This window comes from Dermacentor albipictus, chromosome 9, assembly GCF_038994185.2.
Source record: "Dermacentor albipictus isolate Rhodes 1998 colony chromosome 9, USDA_Dalb.pri_finalv2, whole genome shotgun sequence".
NCBI lineage: Eukaryota > Metazoa > Arthropoda > Arachnida > Ixodida > Ixodidae > Dermacentor > Dermacentor albipictus.
In genome coordinates this window covers 46651579-46673997 of record NC_091829.1, presented here as the reverse complement: position 1 = coordinate 46673997, position 22419 = coordinate 46651579, and the positions used below count along the sequence as shown (strand labels likewise).

The window sequence follows — 22419 nt, the reverse complement described above, 5'->3', positions numbered from 1 at the left end:
CAACACTAAGCAGGATCAATCCTGGCCTTCCTACTGAATGCCCACACTGCGGCCACGAATACAACAGCTTCGAACACATGCTCCTGCTGTGCCCTGCCAACGCGAGCACGGACTTTCCCGACCAGTCTTTCTGGGACTCAGCGCTCAGAAGCACAGAGCTCATCGCTCAGCTCAAGGCTGTCCAGAGGGCCCGGGCCGTCGCCGAAGGACTCTGTCTACCGGCCCCGACCTGGGTGGAGCCGCCTGATTGATTTCCCCTCAGGACCTAAATAAAGTTCTAACTCACTCACTGGTGAACGAGCACACAACGTAGTACACATTGCCCACTCGAGCGCACCTTCTCACCGCATATCTCAATAGGCCACGGCATATGCAAACCCAACCGAGCTCCTGCCAGTATCATTGACTCCCTTGCTGCAATGCCATTCAGTGCGACAGCTATAAAATAAGCTTCAAATCAGCTTTAAAATAAATAGCTAGCTCTCTCTCCCGCTCTTCCTCGGCCAGTATCCCAGCAATGTGGGCACATGTTCCCCAATGAAATGGCGCAACCCACCCACTCTGGGGGATCGGTCATGAATCGGGCGGTGAAAAAAAAAACTGTTACCAATATTTTTTTTTAATTAATTAAGGTGAAATGAAATAAGCATCTTGCAAATGGGATATAAAGCGTCTAGTTTTACAGATATGAATGTGTGTTGAAGGAGAAGTAGAAGAAGAAGAGAAGGTGCCAGCCACGCCGTTCCATTAAACAGCCCTCCACAACAGCAGCACGTCACCAGCACAGGCAGGCAGCGTAGAAGATGGGTCAGGGCAGCAGCAGCACCGAAGGGAGTCCAGAGGAGCCGCTCAGTCTGTCGCACAGCGAGAAGACGGCGATTCGCGCGTCCTGGCAGGCGTTCTGCGACTCCCACCCGGAGCCCGGAGCCTTCCTCTTCTCGGCGCTCCTGGACAAGCATCCGGAGTACCAGGCGCTCTTCGGGGAGCTCAGGGACGTGCCCCGGAGTGGCCTCGTCAAAGTTCCCTTCTACAAGTCAGTGTGTGCGCGGCGAATTGCACTCCGTGCGAATCATTCATGGAGCGTCGCGAGAGGGTTAGGGACAGGAGAAGATACAACGGAGTCCCGCGTCCACGATCGTGCACTTCCATGCTGAGCACGCTACCTACTAGTGTGGGCAGAGCGCGAGGTAAACGGGACGGACGGAAGCTGACGCACACAGCGCTGTCTGTGTCCACTTCTGTCCCGTCCCGTCTACATCGCGCTGCAGCCACAGTCACCAATGACCAAGAAGCCCGACTTTCTGCACTTTTGAACCCACTAGTTGACCCAATACCAAGAAATTGAGTTTGGCAGACCATGTGTGATGCTTAGAGGAGATGTCGATTGTTAGTTATGGAAACAAATGGAGTGCCTTAAATAACGACGGAGGATTAGGTGGTGCGATTAAGTTGGGCAATTTACAAGCGTATAGATGGAGTTATCCGATGCAGATATTGCTGAGCGAGGTCATCGCGCTGTAGTGGGCATAAATTAGACTGATCATCATCATCAGCAGCAGCATCATCATAATACTGATCATACCACAGGAAAATTTGGCAGCATGTTACGCTCCTGTAACACGTGAAGGCGAAGGCCTGCTGCACAGTTGGTAATCCGATAACTGATAACTGATAATACGCTCAACAAAGTCAAACGAACAGTGCATACATTCATTTAAGTTCACTCACACAACACACAGAACAGCATACGTTTCAACCCTCTGCTGAGAGGATGCAACGTAAAGTCGAAGAGAAACGTCTCTAGCGCGAGCCTGACCCCGCTAAACGAGCGCGCGAAGCCGCAGCTAATTTCGTCGGAAACAAGCCGAAGAAACCGCCGGGCGAAAGCAACAACGCGACGATGTGAGACTGCGCATTACCAAGTGTACCAAGTGTGCAGCCTTTCGCCTTCGCGTGATACAGGAGTGTAACATGCTGCCGAATATCTGGGGGGGAGGTATGAGCCATTACATATTGTTGCTTGCTTACGGGGGTATGAGCCATTGAGGTGGTCACGTGTTTTTTTTTTGTGTTAGTCAACAAGACGCCGCATTTTTGTGCGTTGTATGCGTGATTCCAATGAATGTATGCACTCTGCGCTTCCCTTAGCTGAATGCTTGTAGCATCTGCATTACGAGAGGGATAGACACATTGAATTTTTCGCTTGCTTAGGGAAGGTATGAGCCATTGCTGATGGTGATAGTTCGTGTGCCATTGAACCGGACTACTCGTTTTTTTTCTTTTTTCAGGGCCATCAGGGGTATGAACCACTTAAGGCTTTCGCCTTAATAAACAAATAAATCAGTCAAGGTAGGCGGTGACGAAATCATGATGGAGGGCCGCGGCAATAGCAATGTCGCGGTGTAATAGGCAATTGTTCTCCCATCACGTTCAAATTTGAAGCACACGTGCATACGGTGATGACAAACAGAACCTTTGTAAAATTTTCGAGAATATATAAACCTGGCGTCGCCTGTCACTGCAACGGCGAAATATAGCCTATGGTTTTGCTCGAGCAATGACAGGGAGCGCCAGCGTGTGTCATGGCTTTAGTGTCGTCTATATAGCTTCGCCCTAGATTGGTGGATGGATATTACAAACATCCGCTCTGAGACGGGTGGGGGAGTGGCTGATTAAGCTCGTTGTGTTTACCTTCCTCCCGAGCTGCTGAACGCCATAGAAATGATTGCCCTATAAAAAACATGTATTTTCGTTCCGAGTGTTCCTGTCTTTGCGCCACCAGTGCCCCAGCTGTCTTTTATTGTTCTCCGCCGCGTATTCGTTAACCCTTCCTCTGTTATATCACTAAAGCCAAAAATCCCAAACTGGGCAACCATATACGTCCTCATTTACCTCTGAATGGGTGTACACTGTGATATAGTAAAAAATATGCCCTACGGTTACTGCGCTATTTCCACAAGACACGCCTGTATATTGAGCGTGTCCTACCTAACGGTTATCCAAGTGGTCACAAGAGAGCGAAAAAGTTAAAAACACGGCACAAGATACGCTTTTAATGACTATGGTGTTCGGTCGCCACACCTCTGACGACCGAGCAGAAAAGGTATTCTAATCGTATCTTGCTCCATCATTTTCAATATTCTTTTTCTTTGAACTTGGCTAGCGTTAGCTAGGGCACACGGTATAACCTCCCTGGTGTACAGTCGTCATCGGCAAATTTTACATTATAATACCATGTTCTCAGAAACTCTGTCTTCGCGCACTATAGTGCACTGCTTTTTTAATTATTGTAAAAAGTTAAGGGCGGCGGGGCCTTTGATTTCATTCTTTGCTGCTCGACACAGTTCCATCGCTGGCTCTTTAATTCTTCATCGCGCCCATCCATTGTATATTATGTTTTAGGGAGAGTTGCGCCTAAGAAAGAACGAACGCAGGTAAAAAACGAGGTGGACGAAGAGAGCGCAATCAACTGGATTTATTTGTGTCGAATCTGCACAGATATAGGCAGTGCTCACATGTGACAGAAAAAAAGGGAGAGGGAGGAGAGGGCTAATCAAACCTGCCGTATTTCGTCACTGCGCTCTTTTCGCATACCTCGTTCTTTTTCCTGTGTCCGTACTTCCTTAAGCGCAAGTATCTCCCTAAAACAGTCATGCACCAACTCGCCCAGTAAAAAGTTATTCTATTGAACCATTGTATACTGTTCCTGGACTTCTAAATTTACCTTTAATCTCTTTTCCTCGTCACTGTCCTCGCCGTTACCGTGATATTTACTTATCAGCTTCCTGGTTCTTCTTTTACAGTTCTATGGGCACATGAAAACCACAGCCACCTATAAACATTCCTTCGTATTCCTCAGTCGTTTTTCAAAGCAGATATATCCCTCTAGGCCTCCCGTATGTTAAAGGACGTCCAGCCCGTATTTCCCTGTACTTCCCCGTTTGTAGCTTCTCTCTATGCCCCTAAAGCTAGCCCTCAAACAGCTCTTCGAGCTCTAGGTAAGTTTGCGCTTCGTATTTCAACTTGATGCAACCCAAAGCTTCCGTACGTAAGCCTAAAAGAACGACGACTCCTTTCCACACGCCTCGCACTACTTCATACTTACAATAGTGTTCCTGTATATGCTCCCGCAGGGAGCATATACAGGAATACTAACTGGATGGATGGATGGATGGATGATTGAGGCTCAACCCTTTGAATCGGGCGGCGGCGGCGCGCGCCACCTAGCCTTTAATGGTTCTATATGCATGCATACCTATGTATTTACTCCTTTACTTTTGCGTTGATATAATCCACCAATCAGAGAGTCTCCGTTTAGTTATTTCTACCTGTTCAAAGTCTATTCTACTTTCACTGTCTTTAAAACGCAAAGCTTTGAATAGTTCCCCGATAGATTCAACTGCAGGGTGAAGTTGTTTACAAGCAAGTATCAGGTGTTCAGCCGTTTCCTCCTCCTCTCCACACGCCTCGCACACCAAATCTATCTCCTGGTATCTGGCTCGGTACGTTTTAGTCCGCAGTACACCTGTCCTGGCTTCAAACAACAATGAGCTTCCCTTAGAGTTATCGTAAATATTTTATTTGGCTATTTCTTGCTTAAACGTCCTGTATGTCTCCAATGCCGATTTGGTTTGCATCTCTGTACTCCACATACCCCTCTCTGTCTCCTTAACCTCTTTCTTGACAGATGATTCCTTACTTGTCCCCCCGCTACTGCCCAAGTATTTGCTTGTCAATTTTCTAGTTCGCTTCGTCCACCTCGTGTCAACATTCCTCGTGTATAAGTAACTGAAAACCTTCCTAGCCCACCGAATTTCCCCCATTTTTCTCAATCGCTCCTCAAATGCTATCTAGCTACTAGCCTCTCTGCCCTCGAAAGAAGACCATCCCAGATCCCCCTGCACTCCAAGATCTGGTGTCTTGCCATGTGCTCCCAGAGCGAGCCTACCCACACCACGTTGCCTAATTTCCAACTGTTGCCGGGCCTCTGTTCTAATACATAGAACTGCATTGGCAAAAGTCAGGCCTGGTACCATTACCACCTTCCATATCCCTTGTACTACCTCGTACCTATTGTAGTTCCACAGTGCCCTACTCTTCATAATCGCTGCACTTGTGTTACCTTTAGTCGTTAGACATTTTTCGTACTCTGTCAAATACTCAATGCCATTATTTATCCACACCCCAAGGTACTTGTATTTATCGACTATCTCCAGCGTGGCCTCCTGTATCTTATGCTCGCCGCAAATGTTATCATTAAAAATCATGACTGCTGATTTTTCTTTGCTAAACTTCAAGCCTAATCTGTCTCCTTCTGTACCACATATGTCCATTAATTCCTGCAGATCTTCTGCAATGTCAGCCATTAATACAATATCATCCGTGTACATCAGTCCTGGTAATGACTGATGTTCAATCAATTTTCCTTGTTTGAAAAATGATAGGTTGAAGCCGAGTCCGCTTTGCTGTATTTTGGCCTCTAAACCTTGTAGGTACAGCATAAACATCAGAGGTGACAATGGGCACCCCTGCCTAAGCCCCCGCCGAATCATTACAGGCTCCAAACCTGCTTTTCCCATTGTATAATCACCCGGTTACCTTTATAGATATCTTTTAAGAAATTGGTTACTCCATCTTGCACTCCTAAAGTTTCTAGAATGCCCCACAAGCCCTCTTGAAGTACACTGTCATATTCCCTTGATGTCCAAAAAAGCCAGCCATAGGGGTCTGTGTTCCTTTTCAGCTATTTCAATGCACTGTGTTAGCGAGAGCAGATTGTCTTCTAGCCTCCTATGCTTCCGGAACCCATTTTGTAGCTCTCCAAGTACCCCCTCGTTCTCTACCTATGCCTGCAGTGTGTCCTTTATAATCTGCATAACCACCCTGTAAACCACTGACGTCACTGTTATAGGCCGGTAGTTATTTATGTCAGCTTTGTCCCCCTTTCCCTTATATATCATTCTCATCCTATTTAGCCTCCATTCGTCAGGTATTAGGAAGGAACAGCGCCAACTAAGACGATCACAAGAGGGGAGAACGACACAGGACAAGCGCGCCTGATTCAAGTATGCGCGCAGGACAAGCGCGCCTAATTCAAGTATGCACCATCTAGCCCAAATGAATGTTCTCCTGAACTATGTTTCGAAAACACAGGGCCCTTTCTTATGTGACAACCTTTCGTCTAATTCAAGTATGCACCATCTAGCCCAAATGAATGTTCTCCTGAATTTGTCAGGTACTTTACATCCACTAGCATTTTGCTCACCACCTCCCTCAATGCTTTCTTAGATTTCGGGCCCAATTTCTTTATTAACGTAATTGGAATACCATCGGGGCCTGCCGATGTGCTACTTGGTACCCTCTTCTCAGCCCTTTCCCACTCTTTTTGTCCAAGCGAAAGCAGTGGGTTGACCGGGCTATCCCTCTCCGACGTACTGCATGTACCATTTCTCTGTTTTGTAAAATTTTCCCTCATCATGGTTACAAAGCTCAGGTCTGCCCTCTACCGCGCGCAGGACGCACTGCTCGGCGATGGCCAAGCTGCTGAGCGACGTGGTCAAGACGCTGGACAGGCCCGAGTTGCTCGCGGACGTGGTGAGGACCAACGCGCTCGAGCACGCCACCCGCGACGTGATGCCGCTGCACTTCGAGGCCCTGTGGCAGCTGGTCGAGATGCGCGTAGGCCTCGCAGCGCCTGGGACACCCGCCGCCGCCGCGTCGTGGGAGAAGCTGCTCGAGGTACGCGTATGCGGACCGGTGTACCGGTAATTCGAACCACGTGGTTTCGGTGTATTCCAACGCAAGCGATAAACGCGCAACGACGCCAACCTCGCTGGACCGGAGGATGTATGCTCCCATGCGGAGGAGTCCACCAAAACTATCGGAAAGCGGATAAACAGTTCCGACATCTTGGCCCATATCTGACGCAACTACGCTACGCAACTGTACAGTGACACAACCACGCGACAAGGGGCACTCATTCAAGCCAGAGCTGTCATTGCACCCTGCGACCTAACCGCGTCGTTAATTCCTTTTCCCAGACCCTATATACGCTAGTGCAAATGGCACTGTTCGGAATATTCACCTGCAGCATGTGGTCTGTCTGTCCGTCTGTCGTTCCGTTCATATCTAACTTCCTTTAAGCTAACTTGGGTCACTAGTTATAGACCATGGTCTAATGGGTCATCGGGCTGCTGTGCTGAGGAGGCCGAGTTCGAACCCAACCGTCAACGTTTTATTATTTGGAAACTTCACCTTGTTCGCGGCATGTATGTACGTTTGTCTACATCTAACCTCTTTCACGCCAACTTGGATCACTGGGTATGTGACCTTGGGTACAGTGTAACAGTGTAAACAAGAACGGCGTCGTACCGTTGAGGCACGGCCACCCGGCCGTGGCCGAGGTAGCGTCCGCTACCGCATTCGCGTCCTTTCAGTCTCTGTGCATGATCACGGCGCCTCTTCTTTGCACGTGTATCAATATGCGCAATCCCTGTAGCACACCAGGCGGTGCCCCGTCGATTTCAATGTAAAGCTCTGTTTACAACTTGACATCGGCGGCTTTGTCTCCCCATTGCCAATGGTGCGCAGTGAGCACACTACCCTTATATTCCAGTATGCTGTACTTTGGGTATATATGTCTGCTCTTCAATGAAAAAAGAAATCCTCACACAACTTATCCGCGGCTGGGCAGAATCTAATCCACGTCATATATATTCGTGTCTGAATACATATACACATGCAGACACGCACCATGCACATACTTCGCGGCGGCGCTACTAGGTGGCGCGTTTCGGCGGTGGCAATACGGTATGTCGTTACATTGCTTCAATGGTAATCGCGTCAATGTTGACAGTCATCCTGAAATGGCTTCTGACGGATTTTTAAAATTCATTTTCGATGAAGACGTTCAGCGTATTCGCAGAACATGTATAGCTTTCAGTGCCCGAGAACAGAACTGAGCTGCTATTGGCAATGCTGAATCGTGCCACTTTGGGTAACCAACAGCAACGATGCTGTTAAAGGACTCTAGTAGACTAAAATACTGTGGCACCACGCTTTGGAGGGGACATGTATTGTGAATACGCCACAGGTCACACTCTTGCTTTCCCGCAAAACCACATCCGAATTAAACTAGCTTGTTTGTGAAGGGGGAAAAAGCTTTTTATTCGGAGCAAGTTACAACTTACACGATGCTCTTTCTCAATGCCAAAAATTATAGACTCTACCGTACCATGCTACACTACTGTACACTACAGTATTGTAAATACTGTACTATCTTCTATTTATTTTGGGTGGCTCAGTGGGCTCTAGCTATCAAGTTCGAAAGACTTTTTTTTCAGGCAGCGCGTAATCTGCGTGAGCAGACACTCGAAATTGAGCTGATATGCACGAGTTAGAGTCACTACATAAAGAGCACTGCCATTTTTTTTAGAGTGGTAAAGTATGCTTTAAGGGCTATTTCTATTTATTTACGTTGCAAATCTCGATTACTCAAGGAGAAAACATGGGCATGAACGAGGGCAACATTTATCGTTCTGAATTTCGCGGCTACGCGGGTAGGTAATTGTGACGTCATAAATTTCGAAATATTTTAGTGTGCTACCATTCTGTGCGAAAAAATGTAAGAAATTGAGAGGTAAAGTTTTTTTTTATTCCTTTAATATGCAATCTCGGCCTCTTCTACTAATAAACAATTAACTGATCTAGCTAGACCATGCAGTGAATCTAGTAACGTTGATGCAGTGTCAAGGTTTTATGGCACCCCAGGAATTAGTGCGGGAACTTCAAGATAACGTCGCCACCAAGAGCGATTCTCAGCCGTGTGCAGCAGCAGCGTTTCGATGCAAGTGTAAAAATGCTCGTGTACTTAGGCCTATTTTTAAAGAAATCCATGTGGCTAAAGTTATTCCGGAATCCTCCATTACGGTGCCACTCAACACCCCAGTGATACACCAGTCGTACTTTGGGAACTTAAAGGGCTGCTAAACAGAAATATGTACACTAAATGAGTATGACTGATAAAAGTATTCTTTCAAAACTATGTTTGCCAATCTTGTGGTAATAGTTTATTATTAGAATAGGAAGCGAAGGTCACAGTAACATTTCTTAAATTTCGCACCGAAACCCCAAGGCTGAAAAACCAGTGTGACGCGCATCATTTTTTTTTATTTGGGCTGTTTTGGCCGGGTAGAAGTTCTTGAAACTAGCTAAGTTCAGTCTTTGACTCGTTTAGAATAGATTGTAGTTCGTATCTTTACCGATGACACGTTGTCTACAGGTTCGAGCAAACGACGTCAGAATCCATGACGTCACGCCTAGCCAATGTGGTAACTTCAAGGTCGCGTCGCCAACCGTCTTAAATTTGTTCTTGCGCCTTTTCTGGCTTACCGTGTGTCTGCTTGTGTTAGAAGTAGCTTTCATGGTAATATAGTTGGGTGAACTTACTAAGACAGCTCAGACAGTTTTTCTTTGGTGTCCCTTTAAGCCTCATGAATCATTATTTGATTCCCGAGCCTTTCCTGCCGAGACAATTCAACTTTCACTAATTACGGAGGCCTCCTTGGTATTTTTGCAATCGTAATATAGCTCAACTTCCCACTCCATTTTATTGTCCGTTTAAGATCCTAATCAACCAATATTAATCAATGAATACACGTTATTAAGACCCATGCATATACTAAGCAAATTGAAAAAGCCAACCAGGCATAGTATTTACTCTGTAGAAATACGAGACTATTGCCCGTTTTGAGAAACTCGTGGCCAAAATCTGCCACTAAATGCATTAGTATTTCACAGAACTACGCCGCAATGTGTGAAGGCTTTCTGTAAAGATAACTGGAATACAAACAGCGCAATTTGCTGCAAGATTGTGAATGGCTATCTGGCTAGCACTGGCTCGCTTCAATAAAGCAGTTATTTGCAGCCTGCTCCTACAGTGAAATTTAAGTACAGAAGTGATTTCAGCACAATTCCTAATTTTAAATTGTGGCAAATTACGTGCCATAAACATGACAAACATGACTTAAGAGAGGGCACTGGGGGACTCCGGAGTAATTTCAACCGCCTGTCATTCTTTAATGTGCACCTAAGTATAAGTACACAAATGCTCTTGCATTTCGTTTCCATCAAATACAATCAGACCTCGTAATAACAAAATGAGATAAACGAAATAATGGATACACCAAGGTAAGTGAAATTCCCCTTGAAATCCCCAAGGAGATTCAGAGTGCAGTAGATGCAATAGTAATGTAACATAATGTATATAATAAAGTAATGGACATAACGAAGTTATTCTGGATCCTCCTTTAAATTTATTATAATGAGGTTTTACTGTAAAATGCCATCACCGAGGCTGCAAACTAATTTCGTATCTCCACCGGCACTGATAATGCGTTGGCCGGTCTAATTTCACCACTGCAGTCCCTGAAACCTATGGTATGCCATCTTCTGTTTATTTTTCATTATTAGCATACATTCATTTAAAAAGCTGCTTTCTACATTGCACCAACTTAAAGCACTCGCCTATTGAATATTGCATAGATCAGAAATTAAACATAATGTTATGCAAACATCTTCACATCAGGATCTCCAAATGTACTAGTATCTGTTCTGCATGCATCATGTCAAATCTGTACACTTCATTTCCCAACGCTTCTCCCACCATACCCCTGGAAAAGAGCCTGGCAACAACACTACTCACAATCCTATGTGCAGAATGTAGTCAAAGAGTGTTGGTCCACTTCTTGTGGCTGGTAGATTACTAAAAGTGTTTCTGTCTGTGTTTTCCCCTTGTGTCACATGTGCACATGCAGCAACTTATGATTTATTGCGCACCTCGTGCAGGAAATACAACAGATCACGCTGAACGTCTATGAGAACCTCGGCATCACTGCCAGCACGTCGACAGCAGCAACGTCACTAAGCAGAACCGACAGAAGCTTGGACACGAGGACGCGAGAAGCACCAAACGAGCACTTGAAGGGGGTAAAGATAAAATCAAATGCGAGCAGTCCCAAAGCAAGTAGCCCTAAAGCAGGTAGCCCCAAAGCCAATGCCCAAAAATCCAGTAGCCCAAAACCTGGTCTCAGCAATGCCGGTAGCCCAAAACCAAGTACCCCGAAGGCCAGCAGGTCAGAAGCAAGCAGCTCGAAACAGGGTAGCCCAAAAACCAGGAGTGACGGCGTCTCCCCCAAAGAGAATGAAGTCAAATCGGCTGCCAGTGGTCGCAGATGGAGCATATTTAACCGTAGTGTTGACAAACACAAAGATACTGGAGCTAAGCCGAGTGGCAGTGAAGCCAAAGGGACTGGATCTAAACACAAGGGAAACAAGTGAAGATCAGCTTGTTCGAGTGCGTGTAAGATGACACAATGCACTTAATGTGTGCTAAAAAATATTTATTCAATTCATATATCAGATATAACGATTTATAAATTGAACATTCAAAAACTATTGCCAGCGGAGCTTTGTCAAATAAATGAGCCTTCCATAGATGGCTGTGATTATAATGTGTCCTTTTTTAGTATGAATATCCCAGTGCATAAAGCTTTCCACATACATCACAGTCTGCAATGTTTGTCATTATAAATGACGACAAATGCTGACTTTGTCAGGACCATACCTAAACAAAGCCGAGTTCTTTCCCACAGTTCACTCCAGATGGTATACTTTCTATGAAAGCATTTACAAGAGTGTTTTCATTAGGCAATATATTCAATAAATATTATGTTCAAGCTACATATGTAGGAAATAAAAGTGTTCAACAGCTAACAGGCCTATATCAATGCATGGACCTTCAGAAAATCTTTCTGGCAGATTTCATGCAGCAACGTCGCATAGTGTTCCACGAGCTCCTGAGAAGTTCAAAGAAAGTCCATTCAGTCACACACATGGAGCACATTACAACAAGCAAGCAGTTACTGTTAGTAAGCACACAGAAAAAAGCATCTGCCACAGCTAGCAACCATGTGCTTGTCCGAAGCAGGCAATCCCTAGCCACATCCGCTGCTTCCATTTTGTTTTTGAAATGTCAGCGTGAGGCAGAAACACTTTCCGAGTCGAAACAACTAGCACGATTGTCAAAGGTGCACGGATGTCTGTGCAAATTGTCATCTAAAACATTGCTGCCATGCTGCATATGGCTCACAGCGTCAACACAAACAGTGCACACACAGGTCAGCCCTGTTTACTTCAACACTCCACACTGCAAGGTGCCTGAGAAGGCATGTGCCATTGACCAAGCAGCTGGTACGAAACCACATTTAAATGTAACTCTGAAAGGCAATGAGGCTTATCATAAACGCAGCATACCTATGTTTTTACACAGTACACACCAATGCCACACATGAAGCGAAGTAACAGTGTTGAGACCATGGTTGTTAGTGCTTTTAAGCTATGTGGAACACCACTGAACTGGAGACACTCTCCTTGTCTAGAACACTGTTGCTGCTCCCGCAAGTTTTGGTTTTGGCGAGTGCTGGGTTGCTTGGCAATTGTTTAAGTGGGGAAATTCACAATATGTTACAAGCTATGCTGTACATAAGCCCAAAGACACCACGGGCTCCTGACCGAGCACTCAACTCAGCTGCAAAACATTCGTGGGTTCGAAGCACGTTGCCGGTGGCTGCCCGCAGGTAAAAACAAGTGCAACTATCCCCAGCTCAAAATTTGACTTTCTTCAGGGGTGATGACTTGTAAAGAGGAACGGCTGCTCTTCACCGAAACTAAGCACAATAAAAAAAAACATTTAATTGTACAGTTTAATTCTCTGAAACTGCATAGTATGTTATGATGGACGTCGTAGTGGAGGGCTCTGGATTATGTGTAGACACCTGGGCTTCTTCAGCATGGAACTAAATTGAAGTACACAAGTGTTTCTGCATTTCATTGGAATTGAAATGTGCCGTGGATCGAACTTGTAACTTCATGCTCAGTATAGCACCACAGCCATAGCCACAGAACTACCACAGCAGGTCTTTGACCCAAGAAAAGGCATTTTCGCTTCCACTACAGCACTTTCCCCTATGGAATTTGTGCACCTGTCAGGTGGGGACGCCATCAATAAGTGCCCCATTTTCAAACATAGGGTTTTCCATAATGCGAGAGGACCAGGTACAAACACTCGTACCTATTTTCTCAGTGGGTAACTGGTGGCAGCTTGCAACTGCTTCTGACATCCAGGCTAGATGCTCTAGAACTATGTTTCCTTCAAAGTAGCAGGCCTTTGCCCAGGTTACCCTTCTGAAAGAATGCTGGACACATGCCCCTTGCTACCATTCCCTACTGGACTACCTGCATGAAACAGATCTGTTTGTACATCTTTAACTATGCATTTATTATGCCTAAAGACAGTCTTATGGCACTCTTAGTCATGCAGGAAAAAGGAATGCGTGGTGCAGTCGTATGGTTTCATCTATTAAAAGCCTGTTGAAGCCAGTTCAATGTGGGTCATCTGTCTGAAACAAGTGCTCCGTGAAGGTGCACGTTTCGGATGGAGATGAGTGACTTCGTAATCAAGGTGTAGGGGCCCACTGTAGTACAGTTAAACATCAGGTTAACAAAGTCAGTGGGACCAAAGAACTATTATATTGTTAAATCAAGAACTTTGTTAAACTGAAAACATAAAACACCCATGAGAATAGAAATATTTATTCAAGAATGAAAAAAAAAATGAATTTTTGCTTGCATGAGCTCTTCCAGCAGTAAGCTTATGCACTTATAAACAGCAGTCCCATTGAACACTTCTGTTCCTTTAGGGTGCCAGAAAAATTTCTTCAACCATTTCAGGTGCCAATTCTGTATCACCACAGTTCTTGCTTCTTCGGAATTATGAAAGCCATGCAGGTGCCGAATGGATCAAGAATTCCAAACATTTCAGTGAGTTTTATTAAGTTCACGGAATTTGAATGCCACGTGAGAACGCTAAGCTGGAATGTCGCATATGAGGCCAAATATTTCATGTGTAGCAAATTTGGAAAGCACCTATCCAGTCACTTGAATAATATGCTTCACATAGAACATAGTAAAAAACAGTGAAAGAAGTGAACCCACTACACAATGCATGTCACAGAGGGCTGTTCACATTCCAAATCATTTTACTAAAATACTTTACTGATATTATTCTAACTTGCAACGCAGGTCCTATCAGAAGTGTTTCAATATGTCTGATATATGTCTTAAACATATTTTCATAGGTAATGTTGCTCTTAATGCATTACCTTGGTGTGTACATTTGTACACACAGGACCTGAAGGAGTAAACAGGCAATTTTGTGAAAAGAAACCAGCCCACTCCAAAGAAGCACAGTAATAAGTTTACTGTAGCAAAACACAGATAAATTTCAAGCCATTTTCAACATAACACGTTTCCTGTGCACTATCTATTTACACATTCTTCTTTCTTTCTAAACTTCTTTAAACCCTTGAATATGTTTATTTCACTTTATTGCTTTGAGGTTTTCAATTAATTAGGCTCTATAAATATTGAAAGTGGTTCTTAAGTTACAAACTTGATAAAACTCAGTTTCATTAAATTGACATTTCACTGTAATTTATGCTTCAATAAGCAGTTCAGTCATAAGAAATAGATTCTCTTGTATGTAACATACATAGATTTGTCTGCGTGTAATTTGAGTGATCATCATAGGCCAAATGAGAGAGATATGATGCTAAGATGTGAAATGGCAAAAGTCCAACATTTGGAGATTTGATCTACAAATTTTTGAGACAGTACTAATTGGCAATGAAGTGCCAAAGATGGAGTAATTAAAACACTGGCAAAAACAAAGCATGTGTACAAGTAGCGAGAGAAACAGAGCAAGCAAAACCGGCCACATCATGTTAAATGCTTGGTATACTAAATTACTAAAGGCTGCAAAGAGTCCGAATTAGCATTCTTTTTTATTCTTGTGCTTCGGTGACAATCCGTAGTCTGAGAATGAAAATTGAGTTATCTTCATGGCAAATTACAGGCGTAGTGGTAAATCCACATACAGGAAATCTTGTAATGAATTCACAGAACTATTTTCATGTGAGAGTGATGATCACTGGGCACTTTTTGGGGGATCACATACGGTGGACAGTTTCAGATAAGTGGGAAAAGCTTTTGTCATCTTTTTGGGCAATTGTCACCTTTTTGGGCAAGAAGGGCAATTATGAATTATATTGATAACTGTGCTAGGCAACAAACAAAACGTGACAAACTGAAGGCGTCTGCCTGCATTGTCTGCCTAACCTCTAGAGTGCCAATAAGAGTGGCATCCTATTCGCAGAGTGACTCAGTTTCACAAATGGTGGTGGTTGCACTCAGCAGCCCAACTTTTTTTATACATTGTTTTATTGCACAGTATTGATAGCACATTCTATGCACATTACCAGCACTGTGCAGAGTATTGCTTTTATGTTTTGACTGATTTTGGGCTAGTATGCCATCTAATAAAAACAGCTCCATAGTTTCATTCCAAGCATATATTGTTAGAAATTGAGAAACAGAAAACACAAGCATAATCTCAAGAAAGACATTTGTTGGCTAGTGAGGTGGTGACATTTGCCTATCTTTCTTCACCCTGTCCAACCAATGAATGGAAACATGAAATGTTGATACATCAGTCTTCCTACAGTATACCACGCATAAACACAATGAAAGAAACGTGCCTGCACTGAGACCCAGTGCCTTTTGAACAATTCTTTGCATCTGCTATTATTTACTACAAAAGTTGTTTTGCTGAAGCATCCTGGTCATTCACTAAATGTTCACTGCTTTAGAATCAAAGAGAATTATGCATGGAGTCGTTACAAATGAAGCACACTAAGAATCTCTGCAACAATTTTATCATACAAAAAGTGCATATGAAAAGCGTTCTATTGAGAGCTTTATGCTAGAAATAAGCAAACAGTATCACATATCATGCACATGCTTCCTTTGACGCCACTGGTTTAACATGGTAGCGATTTGGGCAAGTTCGCGTTACAGTGTGGTGCAAATATGGAAAAGATAAGAACAAGGAAACACCAAGACACAGTGCTATCTTCCAATTAGTCCTAACGTGCACACTTACATGTACTGTAATCTGTACATATATCACATCTTTAACACACATGTATGCTACATAGGAGTATATCTGTGCATATGTACATATATCACATATTTAACACATGTGTGCTATAATAGGAGCACATACACTGCATATCTGTGCATACATCACATTAACGCATGTGTATGCTACATAGGAGCACAAGTTTTTGCCCGTATGTTTATACACGTAAAAATTATATGCGTGCATGTTTCCACATAAAGATAATGTGGAAGGCAGAACTTTATCCTGGTGTTTCTTCGTTCCAGTTCTTTCTCATGTCAAGATATATGCCAGTGCCACATCAACAACTCATTCATAACACACCTGTATAATATTTATATACTTCTTCCACACTTTACTAAACTGCTCTCAAAGGTAGACTGTGAAATCTCTCTGCCAGCAGAAGCAATGCAGAAGCAACCTAACGTGCCGACCCATTTAATAGAGTCCAGGAAGTCGAGTGAAACAAAGCCCAATCAAAATCAAGTAACACAATGTCTTAGTACTAAAGAGCAGAAAGACTTCTTGAAAAAAATATATATATACAATGGTCAATGCAAAAAAAAGAAAAGATAAGACCGTAAGTACTTTATTATTTTGACCAAAAGTAACCTTACTTTGATTCTTATTATGGCTTATTTTCTTTATTTTAATCTTTGCTCTATCAAAAGCCCTTCTACAACATTTTCAACCAATTTAATTCATGTTTCACAAGTGAAAAACCTTATTTTTGCCTCTTCACAATGCAACCTACAGGGTGTTTCAGCGAACACTTTTAATAATTCTTAAAGGTCACCTGTGGCAGATAGTGCAAATTTAATTCATGAGGTGGTCTACTTGAAGTGGCAGACACTCCTTGAAAAAAAAAAGAAAACACTGAAATGAAAAATCAACTAATTAACAAAAAGCACTAATTAACATTTTAACTAATTACCTTATGACCCATATTGCAATTTACAGATTCTAGCCGCAGAGTTCGCTAGGCGGGTACACATTGAACGAATTCCCAGAACGACACCAGTTTCGAGATATTAATCCCAAACTTTGCGGAGAAATGCACTGGCGTTCCAGTTACTTGTATGCTTCAATGCATAAGACGAAGTTTTGTTAGCAAAGTAAATGTTCAATATCAGTCCCATACACAAGTACTGGCAGAATACAGAAATGCTACAGTTGCAAATTTTATGGGCCGTCAAGAGCACTGGCTTTTTCAAGAGCAACGAGTTTTAACTTAGGCTACAAAGTAGAATGTAGCAGAGGGCTCCACATTTGTCTTGAAAATCTGGGGCTCCCAAAACACACGTCAAGGAGTACTGGCACATGTTTTCAAAGCTCTAGAAAGTGTACCACATGCTTCTTGCACATAGAAAGGATGATACTTAGCAAGTATGAAGGTTGGGAAAGATGAAGATATTTGAATTTGAAACTAAAGTTGGTCTTAAGACACTGAACCTGGCGCCATCAAAATTATGTGGTGCTATGACACGGAGCAACATTTGCTGACGTCATGTAGCAATAAGGCTAGGTATGACGACATTGCTCATAAAAAAAACAAGCAAGAGTTCTCTTCAGGCTGCATTCACCAGTCATAGTGATTGTCGGAATGAAGCAAGCCAACGAATCGTGTCATGACACATCCACCTTTTGTATACAGACACCGGAAGTAGTTCAGAGAAACAAGTGCATTATAGTAAATCATTTTAGGGTACAGAGTGTTTGGACCACAACTCAAAGCAAAGATATCACAACTCAAAAATTGTCATGTCAGTACTCCTCGAAACCATTAAAAATTAAATTATGGGGTTTTACGTGCCAAAACCACTTTCCGATTGTGAGGAACGCCATAGTGGCGGACTCCGGAAATTTCGACCACCTGGGGTTCTTTAACGTGCACCTAAATCTAAGTACACGGGTGTTTTTGCATTTCGGCCCCATTGAAATGCGGCCGCCGTGCCCGGGATTTGATCCCGTGACCTCAAGCTCAGCAGCCCAACACCATAGCCACTGAGCAGCCACGGCGGGTCCTCGAAACCATAACAGAGTGTTTACACATTTTGCCACCATCAGGATGTGGTTACAGTGGCTAGGAATCGAACCTGCGACCTTGTGCTGAGCAGCATAACAAAATGCCACTGCACAAAGGAGAGTATGTCATGACAAGGAGTTGCAATGCACTTCACACCCTTGCAGCATTAGTAAAAGCATTCACAATGTACCTCCCTGCATTTTTATAGTTTTTGCAAGAGCTGAGCTCCTCTTGATAAGTAAGTTTGTTTGAAAAGCCATGATTTATGTTCAGGACATCACCAGTGGAAACTTGCCAAACCTCTGTGCGATCACTCAATCACTAACTGACATGGCAGCGCCAAGGTTGGACGGATGACTATTAAGGTATGACCAAAGAGAGCTTGAAGCAGTGAGTAACACCTTACACTTCAAATCAGATTTGTTGCTCACCAATTTGATATCAAGTGTGAAAAATGCAAGAGCACTGCTTTGAACTTCATGTAATGTCCTGGCCAGTTCAATGTTCAATGATGAGCATAAGTGGCTAATGGAAGAACAATGTTTGAATGAGAAATAAGTGCCATAAAACACAACGTGAAGAGTCAGCTAGAAATATATGTGCACGTTCCCATGGCTCTTATATTTACAAAGTTCAGCGGTGTTATCTGTTGGTCTGGTTATCGGAGTTCAATTCTCAGAAGAAAATAAACCTCACTAAGTGTTTTTCTACGTTACAACAAATCCATAGGTATGTTTGGCCATAAATCTAGAATGCTGCAGAAAGGCCCAGCAATACAACTTCCAATCAAAGAATGTAATTCCTTCTTATACTGAAACAAGACAAAGAAATTTTACACCTATGGCTTCTTGCACGAGCTCATTTTATATATATACATAACTGGCACGGCATCAGCAATGGGAAGATCTTTCACCATGTTGCTTGCTGCAATATTGCTGCATGTTTTTCTTTATGAATAAAATTGCAATGGCATAAATTTGCACCTTACATTGATTAGCGTGTTAACGAAATTCTACACTGGCAGGCCTCGGCATGAAGCAACAACTTATAGCTGAATTTTCCTTATATTACCGACACAGCATGGTGCTGCTACCTGTGATCAACGCATCAAATTTATAGGACAAGCACATGGGCCCGAACACTGGGCAGCTGCATAGGTGTTGCATCTGTCACCCCTTACTTTAGAAGGGTACACCTAATAAGCCCCCAGTTGCAGCAAGCACCATGGGACAGCAGGAACACAGGGTTGCATCTGCAGCGCAAATATCTCGCCTGGAAGCTGCTGTACATGTCACTGTAGGAGCTATGGAAAACATGAGCCAACAAGGTCAAGGTAGTCGAGGACGTGTGCGTGAGTGGTCGCAACATGTTTCTGTGCATGGGACCAAATTATAGGTAAGCCCCACGAATGTGGAACCATGAAAACTGCAATCTAATTGGTTTACTTCTCCCATAGCTTCCACAGCCCATCAATTTCTTAAATAATGCTACATCCTTGGCTTGAGTACAGTGTCCTTCGCTGTTATACGCTTTTTTTTTTTCTTTTTTGACACACGGTGTTAGACACCACATGACACAATGCATTTTGCCTGCTATGGCCCCTCACAACTGCAGCCAATCCTTTGGCTTGCAGCACAGCCATGTATGACTCACATTTCCTGTGCTAGGCATAAGTCAAGTAGCACAACTGGAGCAAAAACAATGTGTGATCTCGAAGGCCATGGCAGGTCTCGCTCATGTGAAACACAATAAGCATAATCATATTGGATGGCCTGTTTTGTAAAGAGAGCTGTTGGTAACCCTCCTAATGAGCTGAGCTCATCCAAGATGTGGAACAGACTAAGGTGGAGTGCAGGCCTAAAAATTGCTCCCTACATCTGCACAGACATTCCATGCAATGTGTGCCTTCAACCAAAGTATGAGATTGCACGCTTCCGTTGTAGCACACAAAATTTGTGAAGGCACCCATTCATGAAATGTTGTACTGTCCTTGCATGCAGCATTCCACACGCCACACATCTTTGGTCATGGGAATGTACACCTATCAAAGCACAAGAAATGAAAATGACAATTGTGCTAAACTGTGATGAGTTGATTACCTTTCGGGCTCTTAACACTCCTTTTCATGGTTAGCCTTCGTTTTTGATTACTAAACAATGCTATAGGTTAGCACTTAGAGTGCATGTGGAAGCTTTTCAATTTCACTGGAATTGCCTGCCTATGGTGATGTCATTGTTGTCCTGTCACGAAGAAAGCCACTGACACAAAAAACAACACTGGCTGGAAGGCACACATTTGTACATTTGTCTACTTGACGCATAAAAAAATAAAAGTATGGTCTTTTAAGAGTCACAATGTGTAGCTAAAGGAGAGACAACTGGTTAAAGAGTACAAATCTCAAGCTCTATACAACTTTTGTCTCTTGTTCCCACACAAAGCTTTGTGCACATGTTCTCCACATGCAAGCCCATTCAACATATCGGTACATGTGGCACACGTTCATAAAATTATGGTCAACATTTAAAAACACAACATCTATGAGCACATCTAGACTCCTCCTGGACTCTGTTGGCCTCACAAGAACCATAAGTGAGCTCCTCCTCCTCCACATAAGCCACACGAGCCCTTACGAGGGATTACATATGAGGCAGCACTTCGTATGTTGGCCAATGGTGAGCAGTTGACCTTTTTTCAGCTTGCCCCCACCAACAGTTGTGTTCCTACAGGATGGTACAAACTACTGCTGATTCTTCTAACTACTGTCAATGGATCCAATGTTTCAATAGCAATCAAATATACAGTCAATATGAATATAAGTTGAACATCAGTTAAAGCAATCTCGATTGTTCTAAAACCTCAAGCCCCGGCTCCTTTTTAACAACCATAGTAAGACCACTTCACTTAACACAGAAAAAGTAAGAGAATGTGGCCAAGACTACCAACCAAAACATCCATAGCAGTCAAACAAGAAAAATTAGTTAATTAAGCAGCCCAAGCTTTCACAATGCCACAAACTAAGCCTTGTCGCAGACGTGCTCGGAGCACAGCTCACCAACAATTCACTATCCAACACTGGTGCATAACGTAAACAGCTAAAGTGTGTGCTAGCCGCACATAAAATGCTGGCTCATTCTAAAGCTGCCAGACTTATGCACAAATCTGTCACAAGTGATACATTTTGCTGAGGCACAACAATGGCAGTTCTTTCCTTTTGTATCCTTGCCAGCATGCATCTTCAATACCACTGCCAGCACGCTACTGAAGGGAAAAAGCATGCAGACTGCGGCACTGCAGAGTGGCATGGAAAGAAAACTGCCGTCATGTACCTAAGCTGAACGTAACACTCAAGTGTAGGCCGCTTCTGCAACACAGAAGGCATCACAGAACACGACCGAACCATAACCAAACACATCAACCATCAAAGGCCACAGGAAGAGAATGCACCAATGTCTAAGCGGCATGCGAGCCTTCAAGAGGTCACAAGCCGTGCTTTGTCACTCGTTGTAGGCGTGCACTCTACCGAGAGCTGGTGATCTGCAGACGATGGCTGATCATTCACAGAAGGTGCTTCCTGGGTCGGAGAAGTCCCAGGTGCAGAAGCTGGGGTTGAAGAGCCATTCTTACTAGGAATGCGCATGGCACCAGGAAGCACCAGTGTAGTCACATTGTTCTGGCCCCCACGCAGTGCGGTCCACACAAAGCATGGAAGCAGCAGGATGAGTGCAATGACACCGAAGATGATTGTTCCAATGGCCCACCAGGTGGCCTCTGCAGTAACAGGGTCTACACGAGAAAAAGCAAATCAAGTAAGGCATGGATCAGTGGATAGGGCTGTATCTGTGCCAACATGCTAATGACAATTGTTTATCCAATAGGCTAATAATTTCAACTAGTTCTAGTGTCCTCTAAAGGTCTAATGCAGTCTCTCATGGGCTCATTGATTTCAGGGCCGTCCTGGAACCATTCAGCTTATGAGAGACACCATAGTGTAAAGCTCTAAAAATTTTGAGGTCCTTTCCTCAAAATTTCTAGTCCAGAGTAGGACAGAAGACAAAACACAAAACGAGGGGTACAAGCACTTGTGCACTTGCTTGGCATATTGTCGTCTCTCCCGTACTGTGATAAAAATCAAGGGTCCTTTCCTTAAAACCTTAACAGGGGAATTAGTTTTTTTTCACTGACAACCATACTGTAGGTGCACCGAGCATGTCTTGTAGACATTTCTGTTGGTATTATGTAAAGACACAGTTGACATTCATTAAACGTAGCTATCACTGCTTGCAATATGTGCCAGTACTAGCATACACAACTCATCGCC

General features: G+C 43.6%; 3 protein-coding genes across 4 annotated transcripts in view; 2 read left to right on the top strand and 1 right to left on the bottom strand.

Moving 5' to 3' along the window:
- LOC135897172 (leptin receptor gene-related protein) overlaps positions 1–22419 on the top strand; it is a 416125-nt gene that overhangs the window by 44905 nt on the left and 348801 nt on the right. The gene's annotated exons all lie outside the window — the stretch shown is intronic.
- LOC135897152 (uncharacterized) lies at positions 709–19077 on the top strand. The gene is made up of 3 exons (XM_065425717.2): positions 709–1033; positions 6516–6738; positions 10846–19077. The coding sequence occupies exons 1-3, from the start codon at positions 804–806 to the stop codon at positions 11335–11337; spliced, it is 945 nt and encodes a 314-aa protein (XP_065281789.1). The 5' UTR covers positions 709–803; the 3' UTR covers positions 11338–19077.
- The window catches only part of LOC135897153 (uncharacterized), a 23442-nt gene continuing 17427 nt past the window's right edge, over positions 16405–22419 (bottom strand). For both annotated transcript variants that reach the window (XM_065425718.2, XM_065425719.2), the window contains exon 5: positions 16405–21884. In XM_065425718.2, coding sequence (XP_065281790.1) covers positions 21571–21884 — 314 coding nt within the window. In that variant the 3' untranslated portion in view covers positions 16405–21570. The remainder of the gene's footprint in view (positions 21885–22419) is intronic.

What these genes read in the sequence shown, in the direction of transcription:
- LOC135897152 (XM_065425717.2), top strand. Translation starts at nt 804, where the DNA reads ATGGGTCAGGGCAGCAGCAGCACCGAAGGGAGTCCAGAGGAGCCGCTC. An exon ending in GTCAAAGTTCCCTTCTACAA is followed by an intron (nt 1,034 to 6,515) that starts GTCAGTGTGTGC and finishes TACCGCGCGCAG; the next exon opens with GACGCACTGCTCGGCGATGG. An exon ending in CGTGGGAGAAGCTGCTCGAG is followed by an intron (nt 6,739 to 10,845) that starts GTACGCGTATGC and finishes CACCTCGTGCAG; the next exon opens with GAAATACAACAGATCACGCT.